Genomic DNA, 22,618 nt, shown 5'->3' with positions numbered 1-22,618 from the left:
TTTCGTCTGTGCGTGTGTCTGTTCTTGTGTGTGTTTCTGTGGTTTTACCCTCATGTATTCTAGACACCAGCACGATTGCTTCTCGCAATTCTTTCGACGTAGTAGGATGCTTGTATGCGTATACAGTATGTGTGACATCCCGGTGCTTTCTTTAGGAATCACCACCACCACCACCATTAATCATCATCATCATAGCATCATCATCGCCATCAACCTGCTCACCTTCATTGACATCAGCATTCCAGGAGTTTTCCACCAAAGTAACCGGTGCAAGTGATGTGGAGTTGCGTGCCTCACATTAGTGAAGCCAAAATCTCCATTTTATTTTTTCCTTAAAACCAAACCAAACCAAACCCTCGATTTACGAATTCCTTCACTTTATGAACGGTGCCCTCTGGCACAAAACGCGTCCCCTTTTTATTCCAGACCTCGAGTTATGACTAGCTTGATATATGGACGATTTCCGCAGATAACGTTCATAAATATAGGGTCGAGTATACAAGCATATTAAACGTAGCAGAACGGAAAAGAAAATACTAATGAAAGCCACTCTCAGGAACATCACCACAACAGGACAGACGACACAAGCAGCAAATATCGAGTATCCACAATGCCTCGGGAAGCGCAGTACGCAGGACGCGCATGCGCTCTGTTCTCGGCTGAGGCCTTGCGGAGAGATATATGACACTGGGCGAGAAACACGGAAGTTCAAAACTCAAACAAATCGTCCGGATTCGCGAAGCAATTCCAGGGTCTCGATCAGACCATCCGTCACATGGGAATAAAATACATCGTGGATACTTTCAGATCGCTCCGCATGCATCATTCATAGGTATACCTACACCCATACAAAGAGATGCGTAAAGGAAGGATGAGGATACAAGCACTATTTGCGCGAGCCAGGAATGTGGGATACCGTGTCGTGAGAGAGATGGTCATTTACGAGTAAAAATTTAGAGTAAATTTCATGTGTAACGCTCTCCGAGAAGCAATTGAAAACATACCAAGAGACGAAGGTACTTGAAAGTACTCTACATGCATCGCATGAGGTTCTCTATGATGAAGATCAAGGTAATAATACTATAGTACCACCCTTTTTGTTGCATTAATTCATCGGATGGGACGCGATGTGGCTTTTATAGCTCAATGGCGTTACCGCTTGAGACAAGTTGACTCTCCCAAATGCTGTCACTGCGGTGCTCTAGAAGATCTAGAGCATCTTCATTGCCCACAATACCAACCTTCCCGAACCGCAGTCTCCGAGTCTCTTAATCAGCCGGACGCTCGCCTCCCCCCCAAAATTCCTTGGTCCCTGGTCAAATCCAGCCCACCAACGCTCTGCCCTCAAGCTCGTTTGATCTTTTTGGACACCATAGGACTTCAATCCTTATTGTGAAGGGGCTCATTATTTCATTCCCCACATCACCACCAGCAATGGGGTGAAACACCTCATCCCATCATCATTAATGTAGTAGTAGTTGTTGTGGTGGTGGTAGAGTATCCCCCCTGGCAATGAAACTCCCCATTCATCATCTCAAAATAAAGTTGTTGTTGTTGTTTTTGATTCCGTGTTAGCGCCGCGAAGCAACTGTGGCTATGAGCGGCATACAGATGTGGACAGATGGAGAGAGCATAGCAGGAAGTAGTGGGGGACAGGGGGTTAGTATGCGTCCTGGACCGACTTCAGGGGGAACTGTGCCGACATTCGTCTGGAAAGTCTTCGGAAAACCCAGGGAAAACCTCAGACAGCACAGCTGGTGACAGGATTCGAACCCGTGTCACCTCCCAGTCTCGGCGTGGAAAGCCATCATCCTAACCACTATGTTGTTTTTTAGTTCTGAATAACAATAACAATGAGTGTTATGGTATGCCGCACGTTGTACAGGTAGAAACAAAAATATAAAACGCCGATGTTAGATGGATGCAGGGGAAATTATTGTTTCTAGACAACAGGCAGAGGGACAACGGGAGATTTTTTGAGAAAAATGATACGGGGATCGAAGGATATCATAGTTATCAGGCAGCACCGTTGATCAGCAGGGCAGTTGAACAGCGGAGTTCGGAAAAATAAAATTGCGTCATCTTTACAGGTGTTATAGCATTAGCAGTATGATGCTCCTGTCGGGACTCCCAGTGACAGAGTGACATTCAACCACTTGGTTTTAGTATTCACGAACAGTCAGGGTAAGAATGTGCGCTTTTATAATCTAGCCTACTATAATCTCATATTGTAGTTACCTCACAGTGAAGTGAAAGGTAGACTTCAAGTCTTGGGAGACGTCTATGATACATGTAATGTAACGCGCGTGCGAAGGGTTCTTTCGGAAGATTTCAATGCCATGAGAGCCGGACAGATCCGCGCTATGGGCGCGTCACTAGTCAAAGCGTGGTTGAAGGTGATCGGTATAGGCGAACAAGAACATCGCGGAAACGCGATGTAACTTTAAGAGCAACTACTACATTGCACGCGTCAGGACACCGACACTCTGCCTCCAAAATGCACGACCGCATATTTTCACCGTCTTCCAGGATCGAAAATATAAAACACTTATATTCAACGGACGACAGGGCCGTTAAGGATAGAGAGCGCGGAATACCCTTCTTCCTTCAACCGACGACAACCACCAGCGGTCAGTATCGGGGATTCTCACCCTTTTACACTATAAAAAGGGGAAGCGCAGTAAAATATCATAAAGGTACAAGAAACGGGGGTTCCGTACCAGGCTCGACTGTAACTTTATGGCGCTGCGGAGCGGAAAAATTGAAGTGCAAAGAATCCGCACATACTATAGCACGCGCGAAACAAAAACCGTTTTCGAAGTAAAACAAAATGGGGGACAGAAAGTGTGGAAAAGAAAGGGGAAAATACGGGTTACGCGGGAAAAGACAGAAGCAACACTAGGAAAGAAAGCAAAGGGTTTCTGACCCCCTGCTTCGATCGATGCTCGTAGCGGCAACACCTTCTCTTTCTCTCTTGGTCTCCTTTTTTTCCCCGACTCTTTATCGGTTTTGCAGGCCGAGAGGAAATAAGGGAAGGCTGGCAGTATAACAGCGCCGACGAAAGTCGTAAAAACGTTGTTCATCGCACACCAGGGCCGGAGGAGGCAGGCCGGAGAAAAATGTGCTCTCTCCTCGCTCGCCTGCCCTTCCAGAAACATCACGGACACACGAGAGTACGGCACAGCAGCAAGAAAATGTTGTGTATACACACACGCGCGTAGAAAAAAATAAACGAAAGAGTCGACGTAAAGAACCACGTAAAGAAAGGACGCGGCAATGAGGGAAAATTAAGGAAATTAGTGGAGCGGATGAAAGTGGCCTTTATAGCCATACATGAACACGGAAGAGCGGCAGAAAGGAGAGGGTTTTTTATGGCTACGAGGCATAACACGGAGAAGGTCAATCTCAGAGTTGCGCAATTTGCGATAGATTGCGCTTGGTATACTAGGAGGATCCGTGAGAAGAGGTTGAGTGGATTCAAACCAGCCTTACTGTATAGTGTATACTACCTCCGTGAAAGTACCAACGACGTTTACCTTCAGGGTAGCCTGAAATATACTTCAGAGGTATATTCATTTGGAAGTGTTGTTACCTTTCCTTTCTTTGTTCCTTAATAAACATATACCCCCCTTGTTGTTACATGCTGACTAAAAAAAGAGGAAGAAGGAACAGCGCAGAACAAGGACTGAAAAAGGAAATAGAGCAAAGCCTGAGATGTAAGCTGAAACTAATGGCGAACTGCCATGGACAGCATCATCAACTTGGTTTCGTTCATTGAAGAAGAAAAACCAGGTGGTCGCCTTACAGCTGCAGTATTTTTGGACATAAGGCGGGCCTACGATACTGTATGCCACAGGTGTTTATTGCATGACTTGTATGTAGTAGGAATTCGCGGCCGGTGTCTGCGTTGGTAGTACATACAAAACAGGACAGTTTTCATAGGAACATGTAGCGGTGATACAGACTGTCACGTCTTTTGTCGTGTATTGTCACGGTTTAACAGCCGGTGTCCCCCAGGGAGGAGTTCTTAGTCCTCTGCTTTTCAACGTTGCCATGGCTGGTCCCCCTGCCATTTTACTGAGGGGAGTACGATCGAGCATATACGCCGACGATATTTGCATTTGGTCCTCAGGTAAGCAGTGGCCAGCACTTCGACGAAGACTGCAGGATGCTATCGAAAAGCTTTCCAAGTACCTAACGCGAAGAGGTATGGACATCCTTAGAGAAAAGACTGTCTTCCTACCTTTCACCCGTAAACTTCTGCCCCGTTTCACTCTGAACCTGAACGGGGAAGCCTTAGCCAGAGTTTCGCACTACCGGTTTTTGGGGGTTGTACTCGGCCGTTCTCTGTCCTGGTACGCCGAAGTGAAGCAGCTGAAAGAACGGCCTCAGGCACATACCAACGTTTTAAGGTATCTTTCGGGGTGCCGATGGGGCGCGACATGCCACTCCATGTTCGGTCCTTATTCCTCCCCGGTGCGGCAAATGATTGCATACCATGTACCCGTCCTTCATGGCGTATGTCCAACTTCAGAGACTTCCCTACAACGTGCACTTGCGAAAAGTGTTAAGCTCTGCTTAAGCGTCCCGCGGACAGCCTGCAACCGCACAGCTATTGCTAAAGCTAGATATCCACCTATATCTGTTTTGCGAGTGACCGAATCCCTCAGGCATTATACACGTTTGGCGTCTCAACATGTCAAGCATCCGTTAGCCCGCTGGATTCGTACGCAATCAAGACTGAGCATTCACGAAGCTCTGGCGCCCTACTTCCATGAAGCACCTCGGTTCAAGCCTTTGCCTACAACTTCCATTCCCTACTGGACGCTGAAGCTACCTACAGTGTCGCCAGAGGTTCCAGGCCTGAAATCAAAGAAGGACACTACAGAACCGTGCGATCGGTCTGTCTCACAAGACGTCCTCAACTGCTGCAGAGCTCTACGCCATCGAGAAAGCTCTCCTACACATAGCGTCAAAGGAAACCCCGACTTCATGTGTTATTTTCTCTGACTCAAAATCTGGCCTCAAAGTAATGCAAGGTTCGACGACTCCTCTTGTGCTGGTCGTCTACAGTGTTATCGCAGCAAACTCTGGAGAACCAAAAGGTCACAACATCAGCCTGAGTTTGTGCCTCTCGTTTCGTCCTCGTCCAGTTGGCTGAAGTTTACCACGAATGGTCACAACATCATCCACTGGATCCCAGGGCACTGCGGTATCAGTGGAAATGAGAGGGCGGACCAGGCTGCTCGAATTGCTCACCATAACGGAACTACTCATAAAATCTGCTCCACTCAATCTGACGCAAAGTACTTGCTCAGTACATGCAAATTACGGCGTACGATATATTTCTCCCAAGTGGTCGTCGCGACATAGCATATCTCTTTGTGTCACCGAAATTCATCAAAGCGCTCCAGGACCTCCTTCTTCTGCGATACGCCTTCCGTCGATTTCAAACGCACACAGTACAAAACAAAGCTTCATAACGAACCCTGAGACTGGGGAAAGAACACACAATACACGAGTGTGTATTATGCATGCATGTGTATTGTGTGTTCCTTCTCCCGTCTCAGGGTTCGTTATGACGATCAATTATCACCAGCTCGCCTGCTTTCTCGCCGCTCTTTACAAAACAGAGCTTTTGGCTACACAGGATACAACAATAAGAGAGACTAAGGAACAACATGGAACTGCACTTGTGTGACGCGGTAATGCTTGAGGCCAATGAGACAGAGAAGAACGGACACAACACTCAAGAAGATGGGTAATTGTTCCTCGAGCATTAACCCGACAGGGGTGGTGGTCTAACACAATTTGTACTTCCAAGCAGTATTTAAATACTTTATTCATCTCTGCCTTCGTTACTCAGCCCCATTCATGCATTTTTCTGACTGGATTCGCTCAAGAGTTTCTGATAGCGTAATATAAAATTTGATGAAAAAACGGCGCATTTACCGTACTGGTCTGTTTTACGGCGCGGCTGTAGGCAAAAGCGCTCCGCTGTCATTTCATGGCCGGAATGAAAGCAGTCATCATAAGCTCGGAAAAGCAGCTTCCCAGCAATTCCTTTTCGTGGGCCATCCGTTTTCTCGGGAGGCGCATTCTCCTAATCGTCCGTCGCTTTAGTGCGAGAACATTCCTCGGATGCCGGGGACTAAACAATCGCCTTCTATCTCGTCCCCCACAAGACAACCAGGCAAGATAAAAACGGAGATCCCTCGTAAATTTTACTCCCCCTCTATCAGGAATGCCGAAGGCCGTGTGGCGAATATGGCGCAGTCGTTGTCTGCAGTTGTCACCGGACACGGGTCAGAGAGACCGTTAGTGAGCGCGCATTGCTTCTTGGCGGTCACAACGGGGAAATCAGGTCATGAAGAGATGTACACCAGAAACGTCAACTATTATTGGACACCATGATTCGTTCACAGGGCAAATAAGAAACACAAAATTAAGCTCCTTATTAACCCTACGATGCAACTAAGGTTACGAGCCGTGTATACATGCCTTTCTGCACCGCTTCTGGTTTGTTGCCAAAACGGTTTCGCAGCAACACGCTCTGCGCCAACCACTATGCCGATTGATACAGTTAGCGCTTCTGATTTGAGGAGAGAGAGGGCAGTATACGCCTTTATATGGCAATTCAAATTGCCACAAAGAGGCGTACGCCTTCCATTTTCAACAAAAATGGGAAAGTGAAAGAGATCAGTCTGCATGGGGGATGTTTCCGAGCGTCTGTAGTCGCGGAAGGACCGGAAGTCTTCGTGGCACCGGAAGTCGTGACGGTGGCTTGTTTATGTTTACCCGAGAATGTCATGTTATACAGACGGACTAGGACGTGTACGGACAGCTAGATCGAGAGGAAGACACGGGTGTTAGAATACGTCTTGGGCTGACTTCAAGGGGAACTGTGGCAGTGGCGTAGTAAGGGGTGTTTCGGGGGCTCAATCCCCCCCCCAAATCCTCTCCACCAAATCCCCCCCAAATCCACACTAAAAACAGAGCTTCACCATATAGCACGCTCTGCTCCAACCAACGAGTGATTGGGTTATCGCTTCTGATTAAAAGGGGGAGTGGGCGTAAGCCTTTTTGCGTCAATTTGGATGGGTGATTGATAATTGACAGAAAAAGGCGTACGCCCCTCCTCTCTTCGAATCAGAAGCGATACCCCAATCATTCGTGGCAATGATCGGCGTAGAGCGTGCTATGTGGTGAAGCTCCTTGTACCTTTGGTAGCGCATTTAGGAGGGCGAAATCCTCCTCCACACGTAAAGTTCCCATGGAACTCGTTCCCAAATATGTTTCTTTCTGGCTACGTTACTAAACTGATATAACCTTCATATTTCGTTCCCACGCGGAATCTTCACATGTCGTTCTAGTACCAGAAAAAGATCAATGGTCATTCTTTCTGCCGCTGCCAGCCAATCATAGAGGAGTGGGTATTTGATTTGTTAGTCAGTTGTGGAAACGTGAAATGCTTCATATATGATTTGTTACATCAGATTGTGGCTCTTCGTCTGTACATTGCAACGTAATAAACTGCTGTCGTACTCCTTCTCGGCATTGTTGCTCGAAACGGGCATGCTTACTTCCAATACATCACAGCAAGAAACCTGGATCTCAGCAATCCAGTGTTACTTTTCAAAACGACCACGGTCTTCCTCGAACTTCTTCCCCCATTCCGTAAAGGAACCATCATCAATGGGTCGCAACATAACGCCAATCTAGTTTCTTGGAGGGAGGAAAAAAAAAAAAAAAAAAGAAACGCTCCCATCGAAGAAATTCCTTTGGTATTTGGAGCCTGCCGTTCGAGATGCCGTATAAGCCTTGGCCTTTAATCAGTCCGATAAGATCTGCGCTTATCTTTTCTTTCGGCCGCCGTGAACCTCAACTCGTTAGGAGCTCTCCCGTATTTTCTCCCGAGAAGGAAGAAACAAACAGCGCCTCTAGGTTTCAGAAGAGGCCCGTCAGGTTTCCCAAATTTTCCAACGAATTCCGTTTGGCGTTCTTCCTTTTTCGAGGCTTTGATGGCGTTTCGACTTGGGCGGAAGAGACTCTATAGATGAATGCCTCCATTTTCCTTTGTAGTTTTTCTTGGAAGTAAATAAAACGGAAGGTGGAACGTGGAGGGAAGACAGTATAGAATTAGAAGGAGCTGAAATTTAGGGAATAAATACGACGCCAACGAAGAAAAAGGGAAAGTGATGATACTAAAAAGGCAAAACAAACAACGACAACAGGAAGAGAAACCGGGTTTGTACGGAAGAGAGAGGGAGAAAGAGGAAGTTTCAAAGAGCGTTTGCAATGGTGGAAAGTTTTATTGCGAAGCAACCTGGAATTTGATTCTGAGGGACAACGACGTGAGCAAGTTTTTCCCTCCACACATGGTTGAACTAAAAAGATGTCTGTCGAGAAAATTCTCACGAGAATCAGCTGGAATAAAGTTACTGCTTCACGGAATAGCTTTCTCTTCGTATTGACAGTTATGCTAAGGAATTTATATGGCTTCCAGGTGATCATTACTGTTGGATCATTGAGTGCTGCAAATAAATTAAGGATTTTTGGTGCGAATAATCGGACAAAAGCTGCTCGGGCACGCCGCGGTATTTGCCGTAATTTTAATGCCACTCGTCTCAGATTTATTTCAGCGCCGTCAATGTCTGCGATCATTTCACAAGTTTTTGAGTCCCAGCGGTCTGCTCGAGCTCCTTTGATAACGTGCGACTCTTGTGTCACGGCAATCTGACCTATGAGGATTCACCGTACCATCACCACTCATGGCCGACTGGATGTAATGCTGTTCTCGAGAGTTAAGGGTGCCTCTCCACATGTCATGTGTTATGTCATGGGTGTGTGCGTGTGTGCATGTTCCATCTCCGTTGGTCCGATCCCGCTCATATCTCACTGCACTGAGGGAGGGTATCGTACTTGCCGCGGTGATATATACCAATGATTCAAAATGGGTTCGCATTGAAAAAAAAATAAGAAGAAATCGGAAAATACTCTGGTGAGCAAAGAAAAATAAACGAATTTGTACAAGGAAACACAACGCGTCATGTAATCCAACTATGGTTAGAACCAGACAGCGTCCAGGTCTTGCTATCAATTTAAGTCCATCTCCATGGGTATGCAAGAACAAGAGGAAACCCGGTTTAAACTGCGTATTTTAACTTTACATATAGCCCCCCCCCCCCCCCCGGTTTTAAGACAGTGTGTATATACGCAATAATGCACTTTTCTCTCCCTCTCGCTGTGATTTTCGTTAGTACGTTTAATTTTGACAGTTCGCAAGAGAGAATGTCTGACCTGCGACAGAGCCGTTGTAGCGACGCGTGGCCTCATGAGATAACGAATGTTTTGCTCCAGGTACTCTTGAGCTTGTTGGGCCACCGGTCCCCCGCGGACGAGCCCCACTGGACGAACACCCGTCTCTCCATCATGGTCCACTGGACGCTTCGCTGGCGACGACGTCCCGTCTTCTGCCGACATTCTGAAAAGAAACTATACGTGAATGATACTCGTATGGATACACTTGCAAAAAAATTGTATGCACTGATCATAAGTTCGGACCACACCAATCCAAATCAGAACATGTTCTCTAAAAATAGAGCTTTGCCGCGTAACATACTCAAGGTCAACCGGCATTGAGAATCATATATATATACCGGGTGTCCCAGAAAACGTGTCATTGAATTATAATAAAAAAACTACACCACCTAGAATCATGCGGTCAATGGCATTTGTTCTTACTGGGTTTTTGCCACCTCCTCATGTGAATGTCGTGTAACGTAAGTTTAATTACGTAAATTTTTGCGAACTGAAGTCGGAAATTTGCCAAGTAAAGGTCACTTTTTTACCCCACCAATGTGAAGAGCGTGTCTAATTCACTCAAATTAATGATAATTGACGGGGATATTCAGGGGCTATCCCATCAGAAAAAATAGCCGAACATCATGCTCTACGGAGCTAGCGCTCGACAAATTTTTCAGCGCAATCCTTGTTAGTCCGACGAAAGGAGGTTGGAAGCCCAGCCCACACCTACAGTGCAGAAAGAGATAACACAGGTATGGCTTATCGCAACCAACTTTCGCTGGGATCGCAGTTCCCCTCTCCCAATTTCAGGAACTGTCACTTTTTCTACTATCACAATGTGGGCTGGGTTTGGAACTTTCGTCGGACTGAGAGAGATTGCGCTCAAAAAGTCGTCGCACGTTCTGGTTCGGTGCTACGAAAAGCATGATGTTCGGCTATTTTTTGCGCTGGGATAGCTCGTGAATATCACTGTCAATTATCATGAACTTGAGTGAATTCGGCACCCTCTTCATATTGGTGGGGTAAAAAAGTGACCTTCACTTGGAAAATTTCCGAATTCAGTTCGCAAATAACTATTTACATAATTTACGATACATGACAATCACACCAGGAGTTGGCAAAAACCTTGTAAGAACAAATGCCGTTGACCGCATGATTCTAGGTGGCGTAGTTTTCTTATTATAATTCAATGACACGTCTTCTGGGACACCCTGTATACTATATACAGGGTGTTTCAAAAAACGTGTCATTCGGACTTTATAAAAAAACGGGGCGACGGAAAAATACGGGGTAAACGGCACTTGTCTGGCAACTGAATTTGCCATCTTGCAAAATATTTTCATTTGATTTTAATTAAAATAAATTGATTTTCTTTAATTGAACTCCAAAATTTCCCAAGTCAACCTAACGTTTTTTTTTTTTTTTTTTTTTACAGAATTAGAGAGCCCGTAGCGAACTTAGTCAGGTCCACCACGAAATCCGCTCGATATTGCAAAGGGAACTGCCCAAAAAAAGTCCAGAAATTGAGGCTTCAAAGTTTCGGGTATTCAACGGCGCACGAAATCAGACGCAAAGATTCGTGGAGAGGAGGACTTGCTCCTGCCCACATGAATGATAGAAGGTCGAAAAAAAAAAAAGCAGGGCGGGAAAAAAGCGGCGGAATCATTTTTGTTTGCCGCTTATCAACGTATGGTGGAATGTCACCCGCCTTGTTATCGGCGCGTCTTGTGCTGCACGCCGATAAACTGTTCTACACTCTTAAAAATGAACTTCACCGCATAGCATGCTCCTAGCCAACCATCATCTCGAATGCTATCGTTATCTGCCCTGATTTGTTGAAAACGGGGTGCTTACGCCTTTTTTGTGACAATTATGAACAGCATAAGTGTCACAAAAAAGGCGTACGCCCCCATTTTCAACAAATCAGGGCAGATAACGATATCGTTCAAGATGATGGTTGACTAGGAGCGTGCTATGCGGTGAAGTTCATTTTTAAGAGAGTAGCTCCAAGGGGGCAGGAACATGTCCTGCCCTTCGCTCATCTTTGCGACTGATTTGGTGCGCTGTTGAATACCCGAAACTCCGAAGCCTCAACTTCGGGACCTTTTTTGGGCAGTTCCATTTGCAATATCGAGCGAATTTCTTGGTGGATCTGACTAAGTTCGCTACGGGCTCTCTAATTCTGTAAAAAAAAAAAAAAAGTTAGGTTGACTTGGGAAATTTTGGAGTTCAATTAAAGAAATTCAATTTCTTTTAATTAAAATCAAATGAAAATATTTTTGAAAGATGGCAAATTCATGCAGTTGCCACACAAATGCCGTTTACCTCGTATTTTTCCGTCGCCCCGTTTTTTTTATAAAGTCCGAATGACACGTTTTTTGAAACACCCTGTATATATTTCCGAACGATGCGCAGCTACCCAGAGCTGACGAGCCGCAAACACGGGGAAACACGTGTCCTCTGGTGCTATCGCATCGTTCCATGAGTATCTGTTTCTCTGTGTGCAGCCATAGAAGCCATCTTAATCTGTAATTTTTAATTTCAAATACGTCGTGCCATTTACTTGTTTCTTTAATGGCTTTTTCCCTTCATTATATATATATATATATATATATATTCCACAGGTGCTGTTGCTAACCACTTCGTTTTACAACCCATTTTCCCTCTGCGTTTGCACGCAGATGCGCGTACCTCAACTTGCTCATGCAATTTTAGTGTCGGATACCTGAGTGAGTTACAAATAGTTTAAAAAGTAAAGCGGCATAACGCGATTCTCCAACTTCCCTAACACTTAGATGGTGTAAACAAACTAATAGAGCCCAACTTTCAGAAAAGGTGGCTACGCGCGCGGGAACACGCCAAGCACATTTGATTCGAACGGTCTGGAAGCACGCGACCAGCATAGGCCGGAGAATAATACATGGGCCCCCTCTGATATCGAAAAACCATAAACGAGGTTTTCGAGACACAGACAAGATGGCCGCCCGCATCGGTGCTTTTAGCTCGGCCGCTGACGAATGGGAACCAGTGGGGAAGAAACGTTGTACAGAATGGGAAAGGGCGTGTGAGAAGAGAATATTCGTTGCGAGCGAAAACGTCATTACGCGAAAGTGATGTAATATGGGGAATAAGGATGTTGCAATAATGTGAGCGGTATGGCCGTATGTGAGAAGTATTCCGCAGGAGGTTTTCGCAGCACTCTCTAACATTTGGCGTGTCCCGCCGCAACAATGTGGGCTGGTGAAGAATATATAGATGAAGTATTCCTTAACAAAAGTCTGGAGCTCCTATCTGCGTGTTTAATTATACTACGATACAGACCTATTATGTGTTTTCCCGCCGTCGCCGTTGAATTGCTGCAAGATTTCTGCTTTCTGCTAAACCTGCGGACTACGTTTATTCGATCGAAAATACGAGAAGTCCAGAAAAGAAAGAAAAAAAAAAACTCGTACGTCTTGCGATATTTGTGCGCCATGCCATGGTGAAAATTTGAGTTTCCTGCTTTAAGCTGCTTTCTGCTTTTCTTGGTAAAAATCTCGAGAGGCAATCAGCTCCCGTGGCTCGCTGTGGATAAGATGATCGCCTTCTATGTCGGCAATGGCAATCGACCTGGGTTCGAATCCCAGCTCTGCTGAAGGAAATACGATTCTTCCGAGCAAAATGCTGCCATCTCGGCGCGCACATAGATCGGCAATAAGTAATTAAAGCTGAAATAACAAGATCTTCTGCCCACTCTGACGGTAGCGCGGTATGGAATCGTTGAAGGAGGCGCAGAAACAGCTGTGACGTTTATCTCTGTACGCACACTATACACATACTCTAAATGTGGCAGTATACAGTGTTTGAAAGTTGGACGATCCTGACGAACGCCTAAGACAAAACATCACCAACGCCCAAGCAAATATCGTTGCTTGGGTGCTTTTTTTTTGTCTCAATAGGGGATATGCAAAATGTAAGGCGCCATCTCCTGTGCACATCAGCCATTACGTCGGCCATCTTGGTTATGTCGAGAACCGTGATGGAGGCTCAAGGCGGGAAGCATTTAAAACATACACACTGCGGTAGAAAAGAATTTTTTACCAAAACGCATGCTTAACGCAGCATAATGATCATACAGTTGTTCAGCAAACAACGTGACGTTGAAATATCGAGCAACAACTAGCAAAGCTCAAGCACGGTGCCCGTCCAACTTCGTTTGCAGCGCAGCTCTTTGTGCATGCTGGGTCTAGGTTTTCCTTATATAAACTTGTCATTCTTCTTCTTCTCAGTTGCGATACGATTCTCGTACTTTTAAGGCACTGCAACACCGGCAAAGCGTGCACTGATGAAGGCAGAGTGTACGGTTGGTGTACACCTCGAGAAGAGGGCGCCGTATAGACGCACATAGGTTCCAAACGTGTTATACGACAGCAGTGGTAACACGCTCAAATCATTTCTTCACGTGTCATGGTCTGAAGCAGGAAAACGTGCCCCTTCCGTGCTGCTCCAATTTCACATGTGTGTTGCATGCCTATACTAGACATAACCAAGAGAGCCAACAAAGTCCATTGTTGCTAGATACTTGGACAATTTTGCATATCAGTTTTGCATATCAATTCAGCCTCTGCAATTTTCATTGTTATCAGAATGCCGCCTGCGTTGGTATGTTCGTCTGTGTGCTTATGCGGGCGTGCATGGAAGACATTGTAAGACAGAATGGGCCAGAGTGGTGTGTGTATTTAAGAAGGATGCATTGATATGTTGACGAGAGTGCGATGTCGGCGTAGTGCAATTGAACCTCTATATGCAATAAGGGGATAAGTCGACTTATACCCTTTTTACTATTTTTGCTGCAGTGACATCTACATGCCAGTATGTACCTGCCAAAGAAAATTTAGGACAGTTTTGCAATTTATTGGCCCGCTACAGCGGCGTTAGATACGGGAAATGCATGTGTGTCAATGGGACGGACAATCAGATCCTGCTCCTTTTCCGGTTTGAGATTTTTCGACTTATCCCTTTATTGCATACAGGGGTTCAATTGGTAGCACAGCTGACCTGCAATCATAGAGGCTTGGGTTCGAGTCCCGCCAACGGCACTCGATGACTTTTCGTCAACCGCCGTCTTTCAGTACTGTGTTTGTCTCGTACGGACATCCGCACAGGCCCAGTCGTTAATGACATCACGGAAGCTTATACGAAATGTACCACATGGGACACGGCATTGCATTATGGGTGCCTGACAGGCAACGTGAGCGTTATTGGAAACGAGGAATAGAACCGTTCTCTCGCGCTGATGCTTCCTCGTGGCCTGCCACGGTCACTCGTAGCCATCTTTCCCCGCATCCAGCTAGGTTTGGCATCTATCCAGCTACTTAAAGGAGCGATTTAGGCTCCGTAGCAAGAAATCTCCGTCCCACATGCGATGTACGATGCAAGCTACACCCATCCCGCTGGACTGCGGTCGTTACAGACAAGAGCGAGAGGTCCTGCCATAACTTGATCACCACCCTTTCGCTAAACGCATAATTCTCGTGTCCAAACCTAGGCAGCAGCTGTTTCCGCCGGTTCTCGTCCACTTGTCCACAAAGACCGGTCTCGCGATTGAATTGTAATTCAACAACCTAATTTAATCCGCTCATAGTGGAATGGAGCACGGAACTGTATTGCACGGAATTGCTAATGTTGCACAGTTAAACGCTGTCCCGAAGCTTCATGTAAGGGGTCACTGAACGAAGGACTCTGCTTGGTAACACGCTGGTGCGATGCGTTCCTATACTGAGTAAAGGCCGATATAGGTAGCCGCAGTTTTATGTTTTGTATAAGCGTGTTCGTAACGGTTTATACATAAAGTCGGCTGTCAATCTTTGGAACACTGATGTGTCTCCTCGTCTGCCCACCTGCCCACAATATTGCAGAGTTCTATGTTGACGGCAACACTGCCCTTCGGCCAACAACATACGCCTTCTCTGTTTGTTTATCGGTCACTTCTGCAACTTTCTTTTTGAAACTACATCTTTACAAAGCCGCATGAACAATGTTGTATCACATTGACTTACGGACACAGCCGCACAATCGATGTCAACAACATACCTTGCCGGTTTCGACGACAGTTACGGGAAACGCAGACTTAAAGACACTGCAAAGACGCAGTACTGCACAGAGTAGGTTCCACGTCTCAGAGAAGGATTGTCGATGTCCATCTCGGTCGCACAACCAAGTCAAACTGATATCCGAGAGGAAGTCATAAAAATGGGAAAGGGTGACGTCTCTGTGATAGTTGAAAAGCCACTGTCATGCATCCCTATCTTACACCAATAAGCTGTATGCATTATATGGCGTCCATCTCCACAAGACACTTCGCTGTAGCTGCGATTAGTAAAAATTATGAAGCAAAAACGAAGGATGCTCAGCATAATTAATTACACTGGGTTGACTGGGTCCCCCTCTCCATAACTCAACAATTAGAGGGGATATACTCGTGTTTGACCGCTCAAACTATTCGTAATAACGAGTCTTACACAGTGGTCCGACAACATTGAAGTGCAAAAGTAGTGAATTAATAAACGTAACATAATGCAGAAAAGTGTGACAAAAATTTCGAGGTAACTTGGTAATATTGGAGCATTTGCAAAGAAACTATTTAAAATTATGTAAGGATCGGCTGTTCTACGTAAGGAAAAGGAAGGCAAAATGCCAGACACACTCTTAAAAATGAACTTCACCGCATAGCACGCTCCTAGCCAACCATCAGCTGGAATGATATTTTTTTGTCCCCTAATTTGTTGAAAACGGGAGGCGTACGCCTTTTTGTGACAATTATGAACAGCATAAGTGTCACAAAAAAGACGTACGCCTCCCGTTTTTAACAAATCAGAGCGGATAACGAGATCATTCGAGATGATGGTTGGCTAGGAGGGCGCTATGCGGTGAAGTTCAGTTTTTAAGAGTGCACAATGAGGGACCATTGAGCTCTGCCAAGTGAGCACGGCGTTTGAGAGAGCATTGCAAATTGCCAACGTCGGCGCTAACACTTCTGCCGCAGAGCCGGCGATGCCTATATGTATGTGATGGATCACTGCATACACGGAAACGTTACTATATCAAAACGACGCTGACGTATTCTACGTAGCGGATGTGTACCCCGACACTGCCCGGTTTTGACCTCGCGTGCAGTTTGCATGTTCAACTGAATAGACCTCTATCCGAGAAACATCATCATGACGCTGGTAGACAGACTGAAACCGAAACAAATCTGAAAGGGAGAGCTGGCTGGTTCACTGCCTCGTATTGAAAGAGAAGTAAGATCGAAGGTCGCGTCACTTTCAGGGACCAACGTAATCCCATTAAGATCTTGACTTTGGGGCACGTCCTTGTTCGCACCTAGCTTGGAGCGTAGTTCAACTCTACCAAATTGGTGGCGCTGTCGAACACTATGACGTCATTTGTTTACAAACAGGGGCAGGTCTATTTACTTTTCTATAATTTTCTTGCGTGTGCGCTATCTGTTTCTTTCACTTCCAACTTATCATGTTAAGTTTCCTCACAGTTTCTTTGCTTGTATAACGCGACGACATTTTTCCAAATTAGGTCTTAAAAGTAAACTAGAAAAGCAGAACTCCACCACATAACACGCTCATGGCTCACCAGTAATCACTGCACGGAATGATAGCGTCATCGGGTCTGGTCTGAGGATAGAGAGCGGTAAGCGGTACGTACGGCTTTTTATGACTATTTATGACTTTGATGTAGAAAATGGAGGGCATGAAGACACATTGCATACGGGCGTATCCTCTAGTCAGCTAAACGTTAGCTCACCTTTAACTCACCTTGTGGTGCCTGTCTCATCTCTGAAGTAAATAATACGAACACAAAACAAACGCAATGTCTCTGATTTTCATCAAGACAGAGAATTATTTCGTTCGGCATGTTGCGCGGCGAAGCTTTGTTTTCCCCACTGCATAAGCGTCGCCCACCAACATGAAGCAAACTTCGGCGAGAGAAACATATCATCATCGCCACCACAGAATACCCGGACAACACGTTGCAAAGATGTCTGACTCCTGTCGCGATGCTGCGTTCGTTTTACAACTTTCCTATCTGTCCGGTATCGCGGCACGAGTCCGGTTCGTCTCCTTGTACCGCTCTATGTGGATTTTTAAAAGGGCATTTCCGCGCTCCAAATAAACCGAAGGCAAACGGGATCGTAAAAGTTGGGAGAACTTTTTTTGTCGCCGTTATCTCGTTTGTTTTACGGGACCCATTCGCTCGTCCTCGGCAGCCAGGGGGGAAACTTGGCTCGGAACGCGACGGAAAATGGGAATTGCTTTCGGTCTCACACGGAGGCTTTTACCACGTAGGGCGCCAACACGGCTTATGCAGCTAAGTATTGTACGCTTTGCGGGGCAACAGCTCAGGTGTTATACAAGGTGTTTCACAAAACGTGTCATTCGGACTTTATAAAAAAACGGGGCGACGGAAAAATACGGGGTAAACGGCATTTGTGTGGCAACTAAATTTGCCACCTTGCAGACATATTTTCATTTGATTTTAAGTAAAAGAAATTGAATTTCTTTAATTGAACTCCAAAATTTCCCAAGTCAACCTAGCGTGTTTTTTTTTTGTTTTTTTGTTTTTTTTTTTACAGAATTAGAGAGCCCGTAGCGAACTAATTCGGATCCACCAAGTAATCCGCTCGATATTGCGAATGGAACTGCCCAAAAAAAAGTCCCGAAATTGAGGCTTCAAAGTTTCGGGTATTCAACGGCGCACAAATCAGTCGCAAAGATGCGCATAGAGGAGGACATGCTCCTGCCCCCATGAAAGCTAGAAGGTCGGAAAATAGAAGGAGAGGAGAAAAGGGAAGCGGCGTGCGAATGTTTTGAAGGTTTCCAATGGCAAAGCAGATAGCATGAGTTCGTTTCCAGTTCGTTTCTGATTTTCCCTTTCTTTTTCTCTCTTTTGTGACAAAATCTGTCTCGGGTAATGAATCGTACCTCCCCAAAATGCCTTTCCGCTAATCAGTTCGTCGGTGGTAAGGGTGATAACCGCCGTGGTGCAAAATTCTCCAGGCCGTCGTTGCTGAAACCCCTGTTATTCTGTTGATGGCCCGTACGCTTACATGAGGTTCCTGGGCGACAGCCTGTCGTACTCTATTCGCTTGGCTACTGTCACGAAAGGTGACATAACGGTGATAGCTTTCAGGTGTACGGTTGAAACTTCCAGTAGAGGAGAGTCGCAAAAATGTCCGTCTGATGGCGTGAGAATTAAGGACTCTTGTGCGGGGAAACATTTCGCTGTATTTTGCGACTCCTTTGTCATAATTCATATTCAGGGCAGCGCCAAGTGCTAAAATCATTCCTGTTTTCTCGGCGTTCGAGAACACAGAATTCGCCATCAGTACCGCTGCTCCTAATACACGCAAGGTGTCAAATAATTCTGCTAGAACAATTTATCGCCGGACCGGCGTGCAGCACAGATAACAAGGCGGATGACATTCCACCATACGTTGATAAGCTGAAAAAAAAAAATATTCCGCCTCATTTTTTTTTCGACCTCTTTTTTTCGACCTTCTATCTTTCATGGGCGCAGGTTCATGTCCTCCTCTCTGCGCATCTTTGCGACTGATTTGGTGCGCCGTTGAATACCCGAAACTTTGAAGCCTCAATTTCGGGACCTTTTTTGGGCAGTTCCATTTGCAATAGACAGGAGATCTTTCTGATATACAGGAAGCAAGACGCGCGAGTAGGCTTGTCCAGAAAGAACTCCGAAACCTTGACCGTCAACGGTGGCGGCACTTCTGTTGCTCCTTATCACCTTTTGAGAGCCCTGCTCGGATATGGAGAGTCGCAAGAAGTTTAAAGGAGAACCCTCCAGTTCGGAACCCACTTGGAGCTCTTGCGCTCCTAACATCTACGTCTGAGAAAGAGGTGGCCAGGGAATTCTGCCGTGTCATTACGAAGGGAGCCAATGTAACCAGCACCGAGGAGTACCTAACCCATACAGCCCATGTGACATCTATTCTCGAGCATGCCAACCCAGCAGCTGTCCCTGCCTTGGATATGGACTTCTCCGTGGCAGAACTTTCGTCAGCCATTTCAGCTGCATGCAAGAAGTCTTCTCCAGGCCCGGACGCCATTACATACACAGTGATTCGAAACCTTGACCCTACTTCCCTTCAGGCCCTGCTGAACATCTTCAATCACTCGTGGAGGCATGGACAGGTTCCTAGGCAGTGGAAAGTCGGCCAAGTGGTACCGTTGCTAAAACCAGGAAAACACCCATCCCAATTGGCATCATTTCGCCCGGTAACTCTGACCAGCTGCTTGGGGAAAGTTATGGAAAGAATGGTCTTGCGTAGAATTGAGTGGTGGCTCGAAAGCCGTGCCTTCTTCCCTCAAGAGCAAGCTGGGTTTCGACGGCACCGCAGTTCGATAGACTCTGTCCTCGACTTGGTCACGTCGGTGGAAGAGGCACGACGAGGCAGGAAGATCTCGGCGGCGGTATTTCTTGATGTTAAGAGAGCATACGACACCGTTAGCCATCCATCAATCTTACATGCTCTATACAGCGCTGCGCTCTCACGTACAACGTTGCTTTGGATTGCCGATTTCCTCAGTCAACGAGGTATTTTCGTCCGGACAAGACAAGGCGACACAGAGCAATTCCCCATCTCTCAGGGGGTACCACAAGGAAGCGTCCTTAGTCCGCTCCTCTTTAATGCCGTTATGGCGGGCATTGGAACCTGCATTCAGCGGAAAGTCAACTTGTCCCTGTATGCCGATGACATCTGTGTTTGGACTACAGGCACTTCCCGTCCAGCACTCCGTCAGCGTCTTCAGCGCACGTTAGATGCCATTCGCCTCTACTTACTCCAGGCAGGAATGGAGATATCCGTAGAGAAAAGCGCAGTTCTAGCCTTCACGCGCAAAGACATGCATAGATATCGCCTGTATATCGGTGGAAGCCCACTGGAGCAGGTGACGCATCACAAGTTCCTAGGCGTGACTCTATCATGGAATTTGTCGTGGAAGCGCCACATAGACGTCATTGAACAGAAAGTCCAACGCTGGGTCAACGTGATTCGTCACTTCGCAGGTATGAGATGGGGGCGAGACGAGAAGGATCTCCTCATGCTGCACAATGCCCTGGTCCGTGGCTCAGTGATGTACAGCCTTCCCGTCCTACACGGACTTCCTCAGACACTGATTCAAAGGATTCGAGCCATGCTAGCGCGCAGCCTTCGGGTATGTCTTGGGGTCCCACGAGGCGCTGAAACCCGTCTAGTAGTGGCTGAGGCCAGGGACATCCCCATTGAGGTTCTCCGTACTCGGGAAACTGCACGCCACTATCTGCGTCTACGTGCCCATCATAACCGTCACACTCTGATTCGCAAGCTACACGCTAGACGGAACGCGACGGTTCATGCTGCTGTTACATCATTCAGACCTCATATCCCCAAATTCATAGTCGACCAGACGGCACCCAAAGTGCCTCCATGGACGTTGCCATCGCCGTCTGTCACTGTCTCCATCCCCGGTCTCAAGAACAACAAAAAGAACTATCCTGACTTTATTCTTAGGCAACTTACCCTTGGCTTCGTCGAGGCTCAATACCGCAACAGTACCGCTGTATACACGGATGGATCGTCGACCAGGGACACTTCATCTTCAGCCTTTGCCATTCCATCCCAGTCTGTTACACGTGGGTGTCGTCTATCTCACCGTACCTCATCGACATCCGCTGAACTTTATGCTATCTTGTTATTTTTGACATATGCGGAAGACTGTGAACCGCGGCACTGGGTAATTTACACAGACTCCAAAGCAGCTCTCCTGTGCATTAAAAACATGGGCATCCGCGGTTCCCTTGCCTCAGTGGTGATAGACATCCTGTGCGCCCTGAAGTCCCTACAAGATCGCTCCCACTACGTTGCCTTTCAGTGGGTTCCAGGGCATTGCGGAATAACTGGGAACCACGAGGCCGACGCTGCCGCTGCCGCTGCACACCAACAACGACCTTCTATGCCCATTATACTCTCGAGAGGAGACAGAAGATCCCTCCTCAGGCATTTGTCCGATTCCTGGTCTACCCTACAGTGGCAACACGACATTCCAACTATGTCCTCTTTGGGGAATGTAGACCCAACGCTGTCGTACCGACTGCCTGCAAAGCTTCCTCGTCCTCTGAAGTCACTCATCCACAGGCTACGTCTGAATGTGGCCTTCACTCCGTCCTATCGATACCAGCTAGGCTGTGAGGCTAGCCCTATGTGCAACGAGTGTGGCGTACTTGCCAACGTTGAGCACATACTCCTCCGCTGCCGGACCTATGTCAACGAGAGGCGTACACTGCAGTCGCAGCTTGCCACCCTTGGCTGCCGCCCCTTCAACTTGTCGACCATCCTCGGCCCTTGGGACACCGCGGCCGACTCCAGGGCGGCATTACGTCACGTGGTTGACTTCTTTGAGGCGACAGGCCTAAAGGACTCACTATGACCCCAGCAGCGCCCTCGGACACTCCCACCACCACGATCACGTCCAGCATCGTCATCGCCACTTCGATCATTCCCGTCATCTCTCATCGTCATCACTGATCATTGTCACCACTCATATTAGACCCCTAGCTATGGGGTAGCGTTCCACTCCTAGAGTGGAAAACCTCCCCACTTCATCATCACAATATATATGTTGTTGTTGTTCCATTTGCAATATCGAGCGGATTTCTTAGTGGATCTGACTAAGTTCGCTACGGGCTCTCTAATTCTGTAAAAGAAAAAAAAAAACGTTAGGTATACTTGGGAAATTTTGGAGTTCAATTAAAGAAATTCAATTTATTTTAATTAAAATCAAATGAAAATATTTTTGCAAGGTGGCAAATTTAGTTGCCACACAAATGCCGTTTACCCCGTATTTTTCAGTCGCCCCGTTTTTTTTTTATAAAGTCCGAATGACACGTTTTGTGAAACACCCTGTACACCGGGTGTCCCACCGCCCCGGCTGGATAATTCGTGGCGCCAACCCCCCCCCCCCCCCCCTCTTGTGGCGTGTCAATGTAACCTCCTTTCTTCGAAGCTTTGCGCTCAAACTACGAGCCGTCAAAAAAGAGGCGGAGCCAAGGGCTCATTTCCACGGATTTTCGGCGAATTTATTTCGGCAATTGCCATTGCATTACTAGAGGGATTATGTGCTATACTGAGTAAAAAGACCTCGGGGAACCCATTTCCGCAAAGAAAACGTTAGGTTGTCTTGGAAAAATCCGGAGTCCAATTCCATTGCATTACGAGTGGGATTATGTGCTATACTGAGTAAAGTGACCACGGGGAACCCATTTC

The 22,618-nt window shown here is 46.6% G+C and overlaps 1 protein-coding gene across 4 annotated transcripts in view; it reads right to left on the bottom strand.

Moving 5' to 3' along the window:
* The window catches only part of LOC135396642 (uncharacterized), a 502,925-nt gene that overhangs the window by 278,932 nt on the left and 201,375 nt on the right, over positions 1-22,618 (bottom strand). For all 4 annotated transcript variants that reach the window (XM_064627722.1, XM_064627723.1, XM_064627724.1 and 1 more), the window contains one exon: positions 9,301-9,484. In XM_064627722.1, the coding sequence (XP_064483792.1) occupies positions 9,301-9,484 (184 nt within the window). The remainder of the gene's footprint in view (positions 1-9,300; positions 9,485-22,618) is intronic.

The sequence above is a fragment of the Ornithodoros turicata genome, chromosome 6 (genome assembly GCF_037126465.1).
Source record: "Ornithodoros turicata isolate Travis chromosome 6, ASM3712646v1, whole genome shotgun sequence".
Lineage (NCBI taxonomy): Eukaryota > Metazoa > Arthropoda > Arachnida > Ixodida > Argasidae > Ornithodoros > Ornithodoros turicata.
Note: the sequence above shows the minus strand (reverse complement) of the source record. Positions and strands in the feature narration are given on the sequence as shown.